The sequence below is a fragment of the Rhinolophus sinicus genome, chromosome 16 (assembly GCF_057876585.1).
Source record: "Rhinolophus sinicus isolate RSI-liver-muscle chromosome 16, RSI-T2T, whole genome shotgun sequence".
Classification (NCBI taxonomy): Eukaryota; Metazoa; Chordata; class Mammalia; order Chiroptera; family Rhinolophidae; genus Rhinolophus; species Rhinolophus sinicus.
Window position 1 is genome coordinate 31,588,835 of NC_142516.1, and position 19,816 is coordinate 31,608,650.

At 49.3% G+C, this 19,816-nt stretch overlaps 1 protein-coding gene across 3 annotated transcripts; it reads right to left on the reverse strand.

The window, feature by feature from the left end:
- Positions 1-1,642: 1,642 nt before the first annotated feature.
- Positions 1,643-19,626, reverse strand: GLIPR2 (GLI pathogenesis related 2). Of its 3 annotated transcripts, none has more exons than XM_019729092.3 (5): positions 19,495-19,626; positions 10,784-10,892; positions 10,333-10,436; positions 8,413-8,490; positions 1,643-1,890 (listed from the first exon to the last, which is right to left on the reverse strand). In XM_019729092.3, exons 1-5 carry the CDS (start codon positions 19,505-19,507, stop codon positions 1,730-1,732), a joined length of 465 nt encoding a protein of 154 aa, XP_019584651.1. In that variant the 5' UTR covers positions 19,508-19,626; the 3' UTR covers positions 1,643-1,729. The 3 variants fall into 3 exon arrangements, with proteins under 3 accessions (XP_019584651.1, XP_019584650.1, XP_019584652.1); XM_019729091.3 differs by lacking the exon at positions 19,495-19,626 and adding an exon at positions 13,489-13,591; XM_019729093.3 differs by lacking the exons at positions 8,413-8,490; positions 10,333-10,436 and having other exon boundaries at positions 1,688-1,890.
- Positions 19,627-19,816: the final 190 nt, after the last annotated feature.

Genomic DNA, 19,816 nt, shown 5'->3' on the forward strand with positions numbered 1-19,816 from the left:
GTCTTTCAGTATTTCCAACTCTTTTGTACCTCTAACTGCCTTTTTCACGTCAATATACAGTACTTCCAACTTATAACTTGGCTAACATATAGGTTTGGCTTGCCATGGCCCTAAGTCAAACTCATGGCATACTTAATTTTTTTCAGTTCCATTGGTAAATTCTCTCCATGATTCTCAGCACAAATTCCTGGTTCATGTCCACTCTAGTCCAATCAGCTGTGTGGTAGTAGGTCACATAGTTTAAAACATGGCTGCCTAATGAGCACAGCCTACAGGGGACAAGAAGAAGGTATTCAGAAGCTTGAGTTACCTAAGACAGGAACTCAGAGTTATGGATTACCTTAGTGACCAATAAAGAATTGGGTATGAATCACAGGGGAGGAAGATATTACACAAAAGAAAAACATTTTATTGTTCTTAGTCAATATCCCTGGGTAAAATGAAGGGCACAGCATAAGACGGCGTTCACAGTGCAACATAAACCTTCAGGAGCATGTTTCAGAGTTTGGCCTGCTCAGGCTCGTCTTTAAGCAGGTACAACCCCCGCCCCCCCCCCTGTCCCTGCTATCTTACCACCTGGAGATGCCATGGTTTCAGGGATACTCAGCTTGGCACTGGGGTTGGTCCGTCCCACGTGATTCATGTGAAATTGTTTTTCAGGGGAACTTTATGCAGTTTGAGCCAAAACACAGAATCAAATTAGTGACTCTAAGCCCCCGCATGGGCTATTTCCCAGGAACATTTGGGCCTGTCACACATTCCAGGAGGCTACAGCTGCACAGCTGCAGCCACAGCTGCCAGGAACAGCCTGGGCTCCCACCCTGTGTGTCAGGGGGAGGGCAGAGGCTGGAGGGCTTCCTCTGGGGGCCTGCGTGAGCTCACCCTCACCCCTACACTCACTGACTTCATCCATCCAAGGCCGCTTGGCCAAGAGCCCAGGCAGTGTGAGGGGCTCTCTTCCAGAACAGGCCCTGGGCCACCTAGCAGCGGTGGGGGAGGGGTGAGTTTCAGGCCTGGCTCAATCCCCCAGATATCACGGGGTATACATATTGAGCTCTGCTATGCCAGGGAGTTTTAACAAAAAAGATGGAGGGCAGGGAAAGGGTGGTGGTGGTAGTGGTACTTTGCTATTTAAAGGTAGAAAAATGCAAGGAAGTAAAGCTTTCTTTCCATTTGTTCTTTGGCAATCCCATTAGAGAATTTCAGGAGGCATGTAGATGACATCACATCTTATAACTGAGAAATCTCAGTAATTCTGTGAAATGGAGCCCCTGCCTACACCAGGTTTCTGATGAGGGCTGTTTAAAGTTGTGTTTTATGTCACATTTAAATGAGGGTTTAATAGTCTTAAATATCCACAAGTAGATTACCATGCATATCACAGAAATTGAACTTCTCAGTACTGCAAACTTTTGGAATACAAAAAGTCCAGTGATGGATATTATAAAGTACAAAAGAAGTCTGCTTAAAAAATAACCTAAAAAGTTTAAAAATTGATTTTTCCCCCCAAAGTCCAAATAATGTGGTCTGGGGAAGCATCAGGGTAAAGGCTTCATATGCTCATTCCTTTGATAAGAATGAGGTCACACATAACAGTATATCCAAGTGTGTGTGCAAGGGACACAAGGAACACACCCACAAGGAACAGACACACAACTGTGTTTTTGTTGTTCTAGGCACTTCATAGGCACGTTCTTAAGTCTGCCACCTTCCCATTACATTTGACAAGTTACTTCTTTGGAGGCAGGACATTTTCTTCGAAGAAGCCCTGGTTGACGACATTCCCTGCTGGGAAGTATCTGGCCACAACGAAGGAGGACCCATCACTTGCAGATGCCTTCCCCACGCCCATCTTCTTTGTGTTCTTCCACACCATGGCCGTGAAGTGTCCTGCAGGGAAGCAGACAGGGGGAAAGGGAAACAGGTTAGTTAGCAGAGCCTGGAGAAGGATGTTTCAAAGGATTCTTGAGCTCCTGCACCACCTTGCCAGGCTTGGGAAAGCTTGATCTTCACAGACACCAATCAAAGGAAGGAGACACAGAACATACCGACTGCCTAATTTTCTATAGCTTTAGGTCCTCCTTAGTCAGCCACAGAGACTACTCACCTCACCACTTTCTGATGCCCCAAAGTTTCCTGGTCTCCCAGAGATCATGACAAAGCCCAGTGGCCCCAACAGTGAGGATGCTGCCCTACCTGGCATCTGCCACCGACACTCCCCCTCCAACTGCACTCTTCAAAGTCACCAATGATCTCCAAGCTCCTCTCCAATCGTTACTTTTTGTCTTCATCTTACTTGACATCTCAGGAACATGTAATAGGGTTGACTCCGCCCCTTTTAAAAGCACTCTCCTCTTTTGGTTTCCATGATCCCACCTCTCTTGGCATTCCTCCCATCTCACTGCCTCTTCCTTCTCCTCTTGATCTCACTTGTAAACGTTGGAAGACCTGCATGTCCCAAGGCTCAGTTCTGGGCTCTCTTTTCTTACTGCACTCTTTAGGCAATTTCATCTTTCCCTGGCTCCCAGATTTATTTCTCCAGCCCAAATCTCTCCTCTGTGCTTCAGACACAACTACTTACTTGACATTTCCACTTGGATGACTCACAGCATTTCAAATTTAAACTCACTCTTGATTTTGGTCCGCCCAGAGTTACTCCTCTCCCTACCCTCCCATTTCCATTAACGGCACCTCTATCCATGCACGCAATCCTAGGGAGTTGGTCCGTATTCCTCCCTCTACCTCATTTCTCCACAACAAACCATCATTCAATTCTGATGAATCTAACTCCAAAATACATTTCAAGTCCATCCACTCTGAAAACTTTGGTCCCAACCACAAACTTTTCTCACATGGGCCACTGCAATAGCTTGACTGATTCCCAGCTTTCACCTTAGCTTCTTCTAATTCACTTTCTGCTTAAGTAGACAGGGTGATCGTTCTGAGACTAAATTGTATCTGTTGGCTTCTCTACTTTAAAATCCTCTGATTGGTTCCAATTGCACCTAGAATGAAAGTGAATGTTTTGGCCCCAGCGGCCTCCTTTCCATTCCTTGAAAATCCCAGGAAAACCTCATGGTATTTCCCACCATGGAGCCCTTGCACACACGAGCCACTGTGTGGAATGCTCTTCAGATGACCAACATCTTCTTGTCCCTTAGGCCTCGGACTTAATGTCACTTGTTCAAAGAAGCCTTTCTTTCTTTTTTAAATTATTTGTTTTTTTCAGTTACAATTGACATTCAATATTATTTTATGTTAGTTTCAGAGAAGTCTTTCACAGTCACTCTTATTTCCTGAACACCTCCTTCCCAAGTTAGTCTTATCTGCTTCTTCCCTTCATAGTATTAATATTCGTACCATTTGCAATGATTCATTTACTTGCTTATTGTTTGGCTCCTTCACTAGGCTGTGAGCCCCATATGTGTAAAGATCAAATTGTTCTATTCACCAAAGGATATCCAGTACCCTGGCACAGCCTGGCACATGAAAAATGTAAAATAAACTTTCACTGAATGAATGGAATGAATGAGTAAATGAATGAGTGAAAGGCACATGGAAGAACTATCCTGGACTCAGGTTTTGCCCTGGCTGGAAGTGTAGGCCTTCTATCATGTTCTGAGCTCTTTGAGGCCTTGGTCAGGTGGAGCCTCCTTCAGTCCCCTCTGTTCTGAGCCAAGCAGCTCAGTTCCTTCTCAAACTACTGCCTGACCCTCCAGACACTTCTGTGACACGCTGAAGCGTCTCAGCATCAGTCTCCCACTGCTTAAGGCTGCCTTCCCCTTACTCATCGGTCCTTTCAAGCTGTTAACATGGCTTAGCTTCCACCTCCCTTCCACTTTGGGGTCAAAGAGCTGATGGTGTAAGGGTACTCTGCTAAATGACCATAAATTCTTCTCATTTCCTGGGAGTAAAAGTTGGGAGTTCATCTCTCCCACCTTTACTGTTGAGGACTCACAGAGATCCTTTGACAGGTCGATGGGATATTTACTTCCATGTCACAGGATGGCATTACTTTGCTAAAACAACACTGAAGAAATTATGTTTCCTCCTGGAGGGCAGGGACCACATCTATTTTATCAACCACTAAATCCCCAGTGTTTAGCACTGGGTTTAGCACACGGCAGATGCTCAAAAAATGTCTGATGAAAAAGAAAGAGACAGAGGGAAGAAGGAAGGAGAACAATCATGATCAGAGAAGCTAAGTTTCCCATACAGTGGTTAAGAAAGAAAGAGGGTAACCACTTTGTACCCATTAGGATGGACATTACTTTAAAAAAAAAATCCAAAGGTTTGTGAGGATGTGGAGAAATTGGAACCCTTGTGTATTGCTGATGAGAATGTAAAATGGTGCAGCTGCTGTGGAAGGCAGTAGGGTAGTTCCTCAAAAAGTTAAACATAGAATTATCATAATTCCATTTCTAAGTATATATCCACTTCTAAGGATATAAATAGTTAAAAGCAGGAACTTAGGTATTTATACACCAATGATCATAGCAGCATTATTCACAATAGCCAAAAGGGGAAAAACCCAAAATGTCCATCAATGGAGGAATAAATAAAATCTTATAGATAAATACAATGAAATATTATTAAGCCTTAAAAATAAAATTCTAGCATATGCTACAACATAGATGAACCTTGAGCACATTATGCTAAGTGAAATAAGCCAGACACAAAAGGATAACTATTGCACGACTCCACTTATATAAGGTACCTATATAAATTCATAGAGACATAAAGTAGAATAGTAGTTAGTAGGGCTTAGGGTGGGGGGTAGGAAGGGATGGCAGTTGTTTCATGGGTTCAGAGTTTCCATTTGGGATGAGTAAGAAGTTCTGGACGTGGATAGTGGTGATGGCTGCACAACAATGTGAATGTAGTTTTAGTCCCATTGAACTATACACTTAAAAATGGTTAAAATGGTAAATTTTATGTTAAGTATATTTTACCACAAAATTAGGAAGGGAGGAAGGAAGGAAGGAAGGAAGGAAGGAAGGAAGGAAGGAAGGAAGGAAGGGAAGGGAAGGGAAGGGAAAGGAAAGGAAAAACAAAGAAAAGAAAAAAGAAGGAAAGACAGTCTGGTATCCACACTTTTCCAGTCCTTCAGAGAAGAGAAAGTTGATATCTCCCATGTGTCTCATATGGGGTAAGGACTGAATAAATGTTCATTGATTAAATTGTGTTTTTCCCTTACAGTTGAACTCCATTTTTATAATTTTTAAATTTTAGGTATAGCTTATTTCTTTGTCTACATCCAAAAAAATGATTTTTTTTTCTGAAAATAACCAAATGTGAACACTAATCAGTAAAGTTGGTGTGATACAATCAAAGCAAGAATTAAAACAAATCTTAAGTACAATTAGGCATCTTTACCAACTTATCCTTAAGTTTGTGTTAACCATTGCTTAAAAACTCTGATTTTCACCTTGGAATAGAAACACTTTTTACCAATTTACCCTTGGTCTTTATGCTTTTGAGTCACAGTTCCAGGCTTTCAGCAGCTTTACCAAGTGTCACTGCTTCTATAGGCTGTGTTTTCCTTAAGGCTCAAATCCTTTTTCATATAAGCAATTTCTCTCAAAAGACCACATGCTTTGGCCATTGACCCACCATTCTTTCTGTCACCCAGAAAAGGAAGAGCTGTCATTTACCCACTGGTTGCCAAAAATATGATTACGGATACAACATGAGCGTCAGCAGCATGAATGCCTGTGGAAGCCTTTTCAAACAGATGAACCTAAGTAATCTTTCTTCTAGTTGGGGAGGTTTCTGTCTGCACAGAGATAATAAAGTATGGGTATTTACCGATGAATTAAAGGACACGACTTCCTTAGCAACCATCAGATACACACTGGTTTCTAACTCTAAATTACTAACAGCTTCCTTTTTCTTTTTTTCCTAAATGGATCACATCCTCTTTCCTGCTATGGACCCAAACCCCCTAGAATATACATTTGAAAACCACATTATATAAATTATAGTATATTTTTGTGAGGGAATAATGTGCAACAGTAAGAAAGAATGAGAAAGCTCGTTTTGTATTGATATGGAACAATCTCTGCCAATCTGCTGTGTGAAGAAAGCAAGTGAAAAACATGGCATGTATCTGACACCAGAGTATAAAAAAGGGAAAAAAAGAACATATTTACACAAATGCTAGTATAAACTCAGAACAACCTTAGAATGATACATAAGAAACTACTATCATAGGTTGGGAGGGAAAGTCCCGAAGGCCAGAGATGGAAGGAAGACTTTTCACCTTATATAGCTTGCAAATTCCACGTCATGCAAAAGTATTACTAATTCAGAATAAACAAACAAACCTACTCATTAAAACAGAATATAACAAAGGAATTGAAATAAAATATAACAAAGAAACCAGTTCCCTCCACTTAGCACATAAGATGCTGACGGTGGGCTGAGGTGCGTGGGGAGAGATTATAGGATATTTCAAAGACCCTTTCACCTACACCATGGGCTGAGGTCCAGGGACCCCTGAATAATGGTACAGCTCTGGGGGAGGCTGAGGTGCTGGTGTGGGCCTGAGGATCATTAAGGGTCTTGCAAGCCCCAATTATAACTCCATCCAAATCTGTGCTCCTATTTTAGGATTGGGCTCTGTTTGTCACCAGGCATTGCCCACCAGCATACGGGCTAGTTGCTCTGGGGTTTTCCTCCTTAGGGGTGGGAGATGTGGGGCAACGGGTGAGACAGGCGGTCAGTGATCATGGAAAGCTGAGTCCCATTCCCAGCTCTGACACTTGGAAGATTCCTGCCTTGGAGCAGGGGCCATGAAAAGAGCATCGGATTGAGGATAGAAGGTATAAAGCTTCCTCTTTCTGGGCCTGTGTCCACCTCTGCAAAATGGGTGGAATGGAGCCCTACTTTCAAATGGTGTTGCAAGGCTCACGTGGTCGTGGGTGGGGAGGCGCTTTGTAACTGTCCAATGGCCTGGCACAGGAGCAAAGCTAATAACTTGCTCTGTTACATGTCCAAGTGCTCATGAAATATTGCGCACAGGAGGAAGCAGATCCAGACACTATAACATCAAATGTTTTCTGGACACTGATGAAAAGGACACCAGGTTTTGCCTACACATCCTTAATCACTGGTAGGAGGTTGTTACTATTCCCTCCCATATCCCTCAAATTTAATTGCCACAGAACCATCAATTCTCCCTCAGGGCCCTGACAGCAGCTCCCTTCTTCCAGGCCTGAGTGCTGAGGGGAGAAGCACCTCAGTAGATGCTGCTACCTCTACTTCACAGTCCTGCCCACACGGTTGCAAGAAACTCTGCCCCAAAGGGTGAGCATAAAACCACAGGAAACAGTGAAGTGTTCTGAGAACATGTCACTTCCTGTTTCCGAAGAACCCTGGCAAGGGTGGGAGGCCATATGTGGCTCCACCCATGGGTAGGATGGGGTGGGGTAGAGGGGTGAGGGTATGGAGAGAACCCCTTTTTCAGTTTCCCTCGTGCCTCTGGTCAGAGAAACTCACAGCCCCTTCCAACCCATCCTGGGCCCCAGGTGGACCTGAGTAGGTTCTGAGGAAAGACAGGAGCCTGGTAAGGCCTGGTGATGGGCAAGAGGGAGCCCAGCGCTCAGATGGCTGCCTGGGTCTTTAGTAAGTAAGATAAAGGAGTTTAGTGCTCACCGTAGAGGCCTAGAGAAAGACTGGGCAGTCCCACAGCCAGCTCCTCCCTGCATCTGAACACAAGCTCTCAGAATGTCCCGTAGTGACTACCACCCTGTCCTTCTCTTTAGGGGACAGGGAAGGACAGGAAGGTGGCCCAAGTTCACAAAACTAATAGGGCTGAGACTAGCTCCAGACTTTCTGCATTCCAAGCTCATCTGAACCACAAACTCCAGCACAAAGGTGAAGGGAGAATGCCCAGGAGGCCGAGACGTGGGGCACGAGGCAGGAAGGATGTGGGGGTGTGAAGAAGGAGGGAATTAAAACCAAGAGAAGAGCGAGTGGCTTGGCCCTTTTCCTGACGGCCCCAGGACCCACTGGCAGTTTAATCAAGAGAGCAACATGGGCAGAGAGGGTTTTAGAATATTCTCGCTGCTGGAGAGCTGGCTGTTTTGGAGGGGAGCAAAACTAGAGGTAGGATGACTGGTTAAAAGTGCTGAGTCACCACTTCTGGAAAGAAGCACTCAGCAGCTTTTAATATCCACAGCCTCCAGAACTTGGAACTGGTGGGGCAGGAATCAGCAGCTCAGAAGCTCTTAGGTGTGTGTGCATGTAAGAAAGTTTTACCCTTTAGGCAAAGTCAAACCAGAAAAATATGGAAGAGGTAAAACAGAAGGGACATGATTGATTTTCAGAGCGTTAGTTCCTCTCTGAAATCAGACACTCAAACTGCAACTCTACCCAGAGCAAGGCCACTGGTGTGACCCTGTCACTTACCAGTCCCAGAGGTGAAGCCAGGCTGCTGGAAGTTGTAGTTCTTGATTTCACTATACCATCTATCAGCCACCTCCTTTCCTGTATTGAAAATACACTGTTTAAAACTCAGCAGCAAAATCAACCCACTCCCTATTTCTTCCATATTTTCCCATTAACCCCACATCACCCATCCCACAATTAAATAGCTGATAAAGTACCAACGAGCTGAAATAGGGACTTCTGCCCACGAGCACACCCAGGCTGAAGAGAGGGCCTTGCTGGAGGTTGAGAAGAGCCCTGGTGTGGGGTCGCCTGCATCTGTGTCCGCACCCTGCCACACTAACTCTGTGTAATACTAGGCAAGGCCTTCCCGTTTCTGGGCCACTGCACAAGAGGGTTGAATGCAACATACTCCAAGGGCTTCTAACGATGCTTTGAGTTTCATGAAGACTCTGTTCTCATCCCACCCCAATTCTGGCTCCTGAAATATCCACAGGAGGAAAGGCCTGGTGGGCTACGGTCTCCATCGCAGGCAAAAGGGTCCTCACCTGGAGCATCCACTGGCCCAGCAGGTGTTGATAGGAGAAACCCACAGCATTTCCCTGGGAGTTACTGACCTCAGGGCAGTAAGTCTCAAACTTCAGTGTGTGCACAAATCACCTGGTGCTCTTGTTAAAATGCAGATTCTGATTTCAGTAGGTTTAGGGTGGAGCCTATGAGTCTGCATTTCTAACAAGTTCTCAGATGCTGCTGCTGGTCTGCAGACAACACCTTGAATGGCAAGGCCATAGCAGTGGCTACACACTGCCCCCCCCCCCCCCCCCCCGGAGCATTTAAAAGTGGCTGATGCCTGGGGCCTGACACAGACTGATTGTAGTGGCATCTCTGCCACTGGTATTTTTAAAAAGCACCACAAAAGATCTCAATGTGCAGCCAGGGTGGGGAACCAGTGCCTTAGAGACCACCTACCCAACCCCCTCTCTATGTGGATGGGGAAACTTGGTCCAAAGAGGATAGAGACTTGCTCAAAGCTCCACAGGGAGCCAGTGCAAGGCCAGGTTGGAACCACGTCTCCTGCCAGCTCCTTCCCATCCTTCTGCCTTCTCCCTGGGGCTCACCAGGCCCAAAACCAGGCCTGGGGAGGCAGCTGCAGGCTTCTGCCTCCTGCCTTCCTCAGGGCATGTGCACACTTCTCTGGAGGGCCACAGAGCTGGAGAAACAAGAGGGCCCTTGGGTCTCCCCGGGGAGCTCCCAGGAATGTGAGGCCAGGGAGGGTGAGTCATTCTCCCGCTGGGGTTTGAAGAAAGCTTCAGAAGGGGAGGTAGCCTCTTCAACATTTTTCCTAAAAAGCCACAACTGGGCTGTCAGAGCCAGGCAGCTCAAGAATGTCTGGTCAGTGTGGTGAGATCACCACTCCAGGCTGCAACCTTGGATGTGGAATTGTCGTTCCCATTATTTTTTCCAACACGGAAAAGGCTCTATTGCGCTTTTCTGATGAAAAAAGTTAAGTGTGTAAAAAAAAAAAAAAAAAAAGTGACAAAAAGTAAAATTCTTCTGTAGCTGGGGATGCTTCAGTGCCTGCCGGGTCAAGCTGAGACTCTGCACAGAACTGGTCTGTCTCCCCCACCCCACTTCTCAGCTGGGAGCTCTTCCAAAACGGGGGGGGGGGGGCCGCGAATGGCCGCGATGGGGGGTCTGGGCAGTCTGACTCATCTCTGTGTTCCTGGCACACAGACCTGGCCCTGAGACGGCCATCAGAGACCTTGTGATGAGCTGCAGTCAGCCCTGGAGCAGGCAGAGCTCTGGGGTTCCTTTCTTTCTCTGGACCCGTGGCTGCCACATGGATACACCACAAAAGGCACTGGGGCCAAAGGGGCCTGAATGTTGGCTGTCCTAGGCCCAGCGCAGGCAGAGGGCAGGGGAGCCAGGAAAGTGACCCACCTGTCTGATCGTAGGATGCCCAGGCCAGGTTCTCTCCACACTGGCCGCGACTGGACTCTGGGCTGTGCTTGAGGATCCTCGTGCTGGCCAAGGCCTCCGAATACCTGTCAGAGACCGTGGTGCTTTCTCAGAGTGGGTGCAGCCCAGAAACGCCCCAAAGTGTGAGCCCTAAACTGGTGTGGCCGCACTTCCTCCCCTAGGCTTGCTGAGGAAATCAGGAGCATCACACCTGCATCACTTCTGAGCCCCCCCATTCACCCCATTTTACAGAGGAGCAAATCTGAGGCTCAGAGGAACAAAGGGATCTATCTGTCTAGGTAAGTGGCAGAGTGGTTATTGAAGCCTGGCTATGTCTGCCTCCCAAACCCGTGTCCCTCCAGGTACCCAGGGCCCCCCGACTGCAGCAGCACCATGAAAGGCCTGTGTCACCCTGGGGGCTGGGGGGACTCACTGCTGAGCCTCCTGGTTGAGCTTCTTGCAGAGCTTCAGTGGAGGGACGCCATGTTGCTGCCGGTACTCGTTGTGGGCCTTCAGGACCTCATTATTAAACTGCTTGGAAGCTGCAATGATTTCAAAATGGAGAATGTCTCAGTGCAGAGAAAATACCCGCCAAAAGTCTGATGTTAAGCTTCGGCACGACACCCAGCTCAGACCTCAGGCCACAGGGACAGACTCTCCTTTAGTACCCCAGCCAGACGGACAACCGTAATGCCCTGCTCCAGACCTTTGCTCATCCTGTCTATATCCCTGAGTATGCCTTCCATGTCTCTGCACATCTGCACCCACATGGATTACGCAGGGTCTTATGGGCCATGCTGGGGATTTGGGTCTTTGTCAAGGCAGTGGGAATTGACTGGATGGAAGCAGGGGAATGAGCAGGTGAGATCCTGCTGGCTGTTGAGTGGAGGATGGGCCAGGGGTGCAAAGCAGATGCTGGGGGGCTGGCCAGTGAAAGACAGGCTTTCTGAAGGAAAATGTTAAAGGAGGCTGTATATCTCAGACTGGATCTATGGTGTACGGGGGAGACTGGGAAGGGCTGGGGTGGGAGCCCAGAGACAACACACCTGGGTCAGGTGGAGGGGTGGCCACACTGGGCGGGTGAAATTGAGAAGACAGAGGGACAGATGAAGAAAAGAGGACCAGGGAAGGACAGCACTGGGGAAGCAGAATGAGGGGAGAGTGTGGAAAAGTAGGTGGTAGTGTTGGGTGGGGTTAGGCTGATCAGCTGGGCCCAGAGTTGTAAGGGGTGAGGTAGAGCCTGTGCCCAACTGGGTCATGACTTCAGAAAGGTGAAAGGGGCTGAGGTTAGGGAGAGAATAGGCGGGTGAAGCCAAGACCAGGCAAGGTCAATAGCGGACAGAAGTCACATCAACTTGGATCTGAAGTGGAAACCCTTCCATCCAACACCCTTCATCCATCTCTCCACTATTTATCCATTCATGGATTTATCATCTAGCCAGCAGCAGCATCCAATCCCAATACATCCATCTGCTCTCTGAGCACCTCTTCTGTGCTAGGTCCCGTACTCTGTGCTAGGTGCGCAGAGACATGTCAGCCACGCCCTGTCTTCAAAGAGCTCACACCCAGAAGGGAAACAGCCTGTAAACAGACAATAGCAAGCAGTGCGATATGGCCAAGGTGGAGACCAGCACAGGTGCAACAGGAACTTGAAAAACAACCGAACATGGTCTAGGGGATCAGGAACAAGGTGACCCCTGATTTGAGGCCCCAAAGCCTGGCTAACTGAACAGCAGTTAGCCAGGCTTAGATTGGGAAGTCATGGAGTGCCCGCCTTAGGAATCTGGGTATTCCCCTCTGTGGAAATGGGGGTGAGTTGGGTGGGTTAGGAGTCAGGGCCACAGAGGACCCTGAAACTGAGTGAGTCCTATCTGGCAGGAGCCTGTCCCTGAGGCCTGGCCATGGACAGGAAGAGTGTAAACCGGAGAAGGAAAGAAGCCCTATTCCTTCCACGGTCCCAGGTTACACTCACCAGCTGTCCTTCTCCTCTGCTCATTTTTCACCCCAGAGGCTGAGGAGATGACCCAGCAGGGAGTCCTCTTGCCCTCCCTCAGCCAGATCCCCCATGTCTCCCGAACCTTAAATCAAATCCTGTTGGGCTTCTGAGCGGACATGAGGGGAACAAGATCAGAACTTGCCCTCAGGAGCTTGGGGCTAGATGCAGACCCAGGGTAGATGAAGGTAACTGCAGGTCATGTCAGTGGTGGTCGAGCTGTCCAGGGGTTTCCGATAAACTGAAGAGTGAGTGGTAATGACCTTGAGGGCTGTGGGGCCCAGCAGGGCAGTCCAATGAGGTCTGGTCACAGTAATGTGGGTCGGGGCGGGGATGTGGGGGGATGGGGTCGAATGCCAGGATTTGGAGGTTTGGGTCGACAGGCAGAGATGGGGAAGCCCATACTAACATCCTTTCTAGATCCCATGTCCCAGGAAGGCCATGATGGGACACCACAGGAGATGCATGGGACTGAGTGGCACTCGCAAGGGTGACCATTGGTGTATCGGGGAAGGCTTCCTGGAGGAGGTGGTGAGGAGGCAAAGGGCCAGGGTGGATGGGATCTGACTTATCCCAGGGCTGTGGGGAGGAGGTGGAGATAAGGAGTGGGTGGGTAACTAAGGTAAAGCCAGTTTAAAGGCAGCCAGCCCTGAGTGCTGGGGCCAGGTTGCACTGGGCCTGTGCTGTAGGCCCTGCAATCTCCTTGGCAAAGAGGCACATACAAGGCTGCTAAAAACTAGGTCACTGCACTCCCAGAAAATGGGAAGTAAAGAGAAACAAAAGCGAAAGTTCCTGTGCTCAACCTCAGCCTGGTGCCTGGAAGCTGAAGCCAGGCATTGTGCCCAGATGGGTCAGTGCTGGGTGCCCAGGGTTCCCAGGAAGGAGGTCAGGAGAATGTTTTGGTAATCAGGAGGGGAGCGTCTCTCCCCACCCCTGCTGGGAAGCATGGCCACCCCCCAACCCCCACACCTCTAGCTAGGCTCAAGGGGCCTCTCCCGCCACAGCAGCCAGTCCCAGCCCAAGTGGCTCTGGGCAGGGCCTCAGCCTTGGGGAGGCAAGATATCACTGGTGACCACACCCAGCAAGAGCCACCCTTCTGTAGAAAAACCCAAGAACAAAGATACACTTAAGGAAAGTAAACTCACCCATCCCTGAATTAGGCAGGGAGAGCCCTCTAAGCCACCCCACCATGGGGAGGGGCGGGATTATGTCCTCACTGGAGCGTACTTTGAGACTCAGGGTGCCAGCCTGCAATGAGGGAGGTTCTTTTTCTGCATGTTGGCCAACCATTGCTGGGCCTGTACGTGATCTCATTTACTTTTCACCACCTTTTATGGGAGCTTCCACTACTATACCCATGTTTTTATATGAGGAAACTGAGGCTCAGGAAGGGAAATAATCTGCCCACGTTCCCACAATGGGTCCAGGGGTAGGCCCACAAGGAGGGACACACTGTCTTTAACCCCAAACCACCCCCAAGGATCTCGAGACAAAAGAAAATCAGAGAGACAAAAGGGTTGACCAGACATAGGCGGAAGTTCAGGCCCAGTGAGGTTGGCACCTGCCTTCAAATTTCTGAGGGCAGAGAAGAGGAAGGAAGAAAAGAACGAAGATTACTCAAGAGCCTCCTGTGCCGAGCTTCTTATGGACGGACGGGCCTGAGGGGCCCCAAAGGAAAATCAGGGGCTGAAGGAATAGAAGCCCCAGGGGGCTTAAGGTCAGAGCTGCTGAAAGGTGGAAGAAACTGCCCAGTCATGGCTCCCTGTGGCTGAGGGAAGGTGGCAGGGCTGGGCTGTCTCTGCCAGGGAGGGGGATGCAGCCGGGCATCTTAGGTGGGACTGAACTGGGGGCTCTTGAAGGTCCTTTGGGGCCTGAGCTTCTAAATGCCAATAAGGACTCAGAGAAGGTCTGTGCCCCTCCTCCCACCGGCTGTTGGCTAGGGCAGCCTCTTCCCTAGGCATCTGTCCTCTTCTGAAGCCTCCCAGAGCCCAGCCTGCCTCACTTCTCTCCACACGCCTCACAAAAGAGGCCCAGGACCGTGAGAAGCCAGGGCAGAAGTTGTGGACAGGCCCCTCTGTCCCCTTAACAAGAGGTTGGTGAAGAAGGAAAGAAAGAAGAAAAGAAGGAAAGAAGGGAGGAAGGGAGGGAGGGAAGGAGGGAGGGAGGGAGGGAGGGAGGGAGGGAGGGAGGAAAGGAAGGAAGGAAGGAAGAAAGGAAGGAAGGAAGGAAAGAAGAAAAAAAGAAAGAAAAGAAGGAAGGAAAAGAAACAACAGGCCAAAATGGAGTCACTTTTGCTAAGCCACCTCACCAAATCCAAACCTAATGACTTAATTAATTACAGTTCCAGCCTCTCCTAGTGTGGAATTTTAAGCCAATCAGTTTTGATTTTCCTGATCACAGTAGTGAGATAAACTACCCAATAAGACCCCCTGCTTTTCCCTAAGGGAAGGTGACCCTGCCTAAAACAATCCACTCTTTTAACTTCCTTAGTCTCACCTTCTTTCTGCCGATAAAAATTTTCCATTTTGTACAACTCATTGGAGGGCCCTTCTAGTTGCTAGAAGCAATGAAACCCCATGAATCACTTATTAAAGCCAATTAGAGCTTCAAATTTACTCCGTTGAATGTTGTTCTTTAACACTGGAAAGTGACCTGGTCCCACCTTTGGGGTAAAACTGGTTTTGCTAGTTTATCAGGAAGAAAGAATAAAAAGTTGAGGGGAAAAATAAAAAGAAAGAAAAAAAGAAAGACTTCCAGGTGGGCAGCTCCTGTTCTTTCAGCCTGGGTTCCAAGAAATTCAAGAGGTAAAGACCAGCTCTGGCTTTTACTAGCTGTGTGATCTTGGACAAGTTGCTTAATCACTCTCTGCTTCATTTCCCCCACATAAAAAGTGGGGATAACAGTATCTACCTCACAGGATTGTGAGAATTAAATGAACTAAACTATGATGAAGCTTTAGAACAGTTTTGGAACAGAGTGAACAGTTATGAAAGGTCAACTATGATTATGTCACTAGCACTGGACCGAGACCCTTTAGCTTCTGGCTTTGGGAGAAACTGCCCATCCCTGATTTGCATCGGAGCAGAGCTGCTGGTATTTCAGTCAGTCTTTGACAACCTCTCTTAGTGCCTCTGAGCTTGGGTATTTGCTGAGTAAATGAGTGAGTGAAGAAGCAAATGAATGAGCTCCTCACACCAGCACTAGGAAGGGACACCACTAGGATGGAAGACTTCTCATTACAGATGAGGAAACTGCGGTCTTTTGGGAGTACGTGTGGATTGCAAAATTTCACACAGTGAATCACATTCAAGCCAGATCTAAGAAGAGTCCTCCCTTCACCCCGCCCCTGCCCCAAATCTCACATACTTTCCATATTACATACATTTCCTCTCCCTAAGCAACAATGATGGTCAATGAAGAGTTGCTCAACTGCTTACAGGAAGAAGGGTGTCCCAGAGCACCCACCCCAGGCTGCCCCTGTGCTGTTAGACAGCTGTCATTGGGAGAGTGAAGAAGCCATGGCAGCCAGTGTCCATTCTCTAGTCCTGCCTGTGGCCACTCAGGCCTGCCTTGAGCACTGGACAAGTCCTTGCCCCTCTGGACCTCAGTTTCCCAACTGTGTGAGAAGGAAGGATGACCTCTGCGGTTTTCAAAATATCTTCAAAGCAGGGAAACCCTTTCTTTGAACTTTTCTTTTTTCCCAATAAAATCAACAGATGAAATTGAATGCTGAGACTGACCTGGCCCACACAGAGGTGTCCTGCAGAGGTGTCAGGGCCCTGCTTGGTAGAAAATTCCTGGGCTAGTTGGTTCCTAAAATCCTTACTGCTCTGATAGCCTCTGGTGTTGGGAAATGTGGGAGGAGGGAACACTAAGATTCTTAGAGATAATCAGAGGGCCTGTAGAAGTCCCTATTGAGCCAGATTCCAGGCTGAGAAGCAGGCAGGGAGCAGGTAGCAAGTGGTCAGTGTAGTAGAGGGGGAAAGTCCACAGCTGGAAGTCAGAGAGCTGTGTTTAAACCCCAAGTTGTCCACTAAGGTATTCAACCTCTATAAATCTACATAACAGATAATAACTGCCTTGCAGGGCTGTTACAAAAGTTGCTAATATATATATGAAATACCTAGCTCCAAGCCTGGTACGCACTAGGAGCTTAATAATTGATAACTATTACTAGGGATCAGAGATTTCCACTGAGCCCAAGGCCACTGTCTTTCTCTGCCCTCATCACACTTGTTGCAAACTGAAGTCCAGCAGGGAGACCAGGGCTGGGAGATGGACTGGAAGTCTCTGAACACTGGGCCAAGCATCTCCTGGAATTGAAGCTGTGTCAGGTGCATGACAGTTTTTCAACAAGGTCTATTACCCCAAGCTGCTCTGGGGTATACCTGAGGTTAAAGGTTAAAAGACTGGCTCCTATGCAGTGATGAGGAAACTGAGGCCCAGAAGCAGCAGGGACTGGCTCCTTATGATGGTCTTTATGGAACCACATAAAGACCCTGTGTGGCTACACATCTGTGAGTGCTCCAGACCCTGCAGCGCAGATCTCAGTCTGATGGCCTGTGCTGAAGGAAGGCCCATCGCGCCTGGGTCACCCAGAAAAGTTACTTTCTCTTAGAGACGCTTAAGGGAGCCAGACACTGTCTTACAGTGGACTTACAAAGGACTTACAGTCTTTGGGGGAGACCAATAAGATGCATATGGCTATGAGGGAGAGGCTTGAGCCAGCGTCCTAAAAGGTCCCTGGGAATGTGTGTGTGTGTGTGTGTGTGGAGGGATGGTGACACCTGCCTGAACCAGCTCTAACCTGCCTTCTCCCACAGTCCCTTCTCTGAAACCTGCTGGACTCTGCATTTCTAGTCCTGGAAGGTGTCACGACCATCTTGCACCTAGACACACCTCTGACTCTTCCCTCTCATTCACAATAGACACCAAGTCTGCTTGAGGGTACCATCTCCAAAATCCATCCCCTCTTCCTCTCCAGTCCCTTGGATGCCTCTGTCATCTCTTGCCTGAGTAACTGCAGCAACCTCCTCCTCACCCTCTACCTCCACTCTCTCCCCACCTGATCTACCTTCCACTCAGGCACACGTTCAGATCAATGCCTTTCAATGGCATCCCAGGTCTCTGGGATAAAGTCCAAATTTCCAAGACTGTCTGGATTTGACGACCTCCTCCAGGAGCATTCAATGGGCCCCTTTGCCAACGGAGATCTCTCCCTCCCTTGAACTCCCACTGGTCTTCACCTGCACCTATCTTGTGGCTTGAGTCACTTCCCACCTCTCATTGGAGCCATGTGGTGCCTGTCTATCCGCCTCCACCCACCCCCGATCAGCTTTGATTCATTTCACAATTCAAATGAACACTCCTCAGGACAGGGGCCATGTCCTCCACAGCACGGGGTCAACAGCATGATACAGAGCTGACAGACGGTGAAATGGAGGGAAGAAAGGAAGGAAGAGAAGGAAGTAAGAAAGGAGGGAGGGATGAATGGATAGATGGATGAACAGACAGAAGAATGGGTTCAAAGCTGAATATTAGCAGTTCGGGAAAACTGTTTCTTAGGGAAGAAACCAGAAACAACTGACTAAAATATAGCTTCAGAGAATTTGTGGATTATCTGTTTATAGAAAAAGAAGTTGACTTCTCAAAATGCACTCACATCTGCCATGCTCTTGCCCCATCACCACCTACCATCCTGTTCTTTAACTTTATGACAACTCCTTGTGTCACCTTTCCATACTGTGAAGAATCATGGGGATCATATGGGCCACCCTCATTGTATAGATGGGAAAACCAAAGCACAGAGAGGGAAAGAGCCTTGCTCAAGATCACACAGCAAGTGATTAACAGAGCCAGGGCTGAAAGCCAGACCTATCTATCAGTACAGTTACGGCAGGTTAAGACCAATGCCAAGGAAAGTCACTTACTCCCAGCACTGGTACCTCATGAGTCCAGATCTTGAGAACAGATTCAAGAAGGGACCCAGCCTCACATACCTGAGGCTAACAACCCCAACTTCCCATGAATCAAGACTTCTGAGCTCTGTTCAACAGCTATTCATTAAGAGCCTCCTGTGAGCAGGTACTATGTTGAGATAGACATGGCTCCTGGCCACCAGAAGTGATGTGTCTGTGGGAAACAAGTTTATGGTTGGGTAGAGTCCCAAACTGACTGCTGGGAGGGCTACAACAAAGAAGACACTGGGTGAAGCGTCCCTGGGAGGCAGAGGATAGAAATCAGAGATGGGCTCCCAGCCCAGAAGTTGAACCTAGAAGTACCAGGAGGATTTTCAACTTCAGAGAAGTGAGAGAGGCAGAGTGGGTGCTGGGAAAGGGAGCCCAGGGGAAGGGACCAGCGTGCCAGCTTCAGGATCGGTGAGTGCAGGGGGAGATAAGGTGTGATGACCAACTCCCAGAGGACCCAAGGTGGGGCTGAAGCATGTGTACTTTTCCCCCTGCAGACAATGGAACTGAAGGTGTTAGGGAGTGACAGGATACCATCTGCATTTTAGAAAGTTCACTCGGGACAACAGTGGTGAGGATGAGCCTCCAAAGTTTAGAGATAAGGGGAAGCGGGCGTCCGTACACGGGTGGAACCGGACAGCCTGGCATACAGACGGGGCGCTGGACAACGATGGGACAACGACAAAAGGATGCTCGACGTGTCCTGAGGAAGGCCGATTGGAGCACACCACTTTGCAGCGAGAGATGCTGTCACAGTTTGGTGGCTTTTTCCAACTCCTAACTCTGCCCTGAAACAATGCAAAAGACGCGCCTTGGCAGGACGCCGAGCGCTAATCCCATCAGCGCCTGGAAGCCCTCCCTGACGCAATCTCTGGCTCGCAGACAGGGGGACCCTCCCTCTGTCTTGCCTTCCCTCCCTCTCCCCGGGTGGCACGACGGCCACCCCTGCTTCCTGGCTGCCCCGGAAACTGCCCGCGCTGCGCCTCCTGGCGCTTCGCCCCGTGCGCCGCTCCATCCTGCTCCCGGGGTCCCGCAGCGCCCCGGGAGCCTTGTCCTCGCGCAACGGCGGCACCCCCCTCCTCCGGGGATCCAGCCCGCCGCGCGGGAGGATGACAGAGAGCATCCCAGGCCCCGGGGCTCCCGAGCCATCCCTGCACCCCGACTCCGCCGACCCAGTGGGCTCACCTGACTTGCCCATGGCCGGCTCCGCACGCTCGTCGGCTCCGGCTGCTGCTGCGCTGCGCTCTCTGGCCGGCCCCGCGCCGCTAGGATAGCGGAGGAGGCCGGGCGGCCGCAGCCCCTCCCCCGGAGCGGCCCGGCCCCCGCCTTATAAGGCAGCAGCAGCTGCTGGCAGAGGCGCCCGGAGCCACCCCTCCGGCTACCCGGAGGAGGCGCCGCGCATCCCGCGCTAGGCGAGCCTCCCCTCCCAGCTCCAGAGAACTCGCCGGTGTAGGGACCCCAGCGATTGTCCGGGGATCTCCAGGTGCCGACCGGGAGCCCGCGGCCT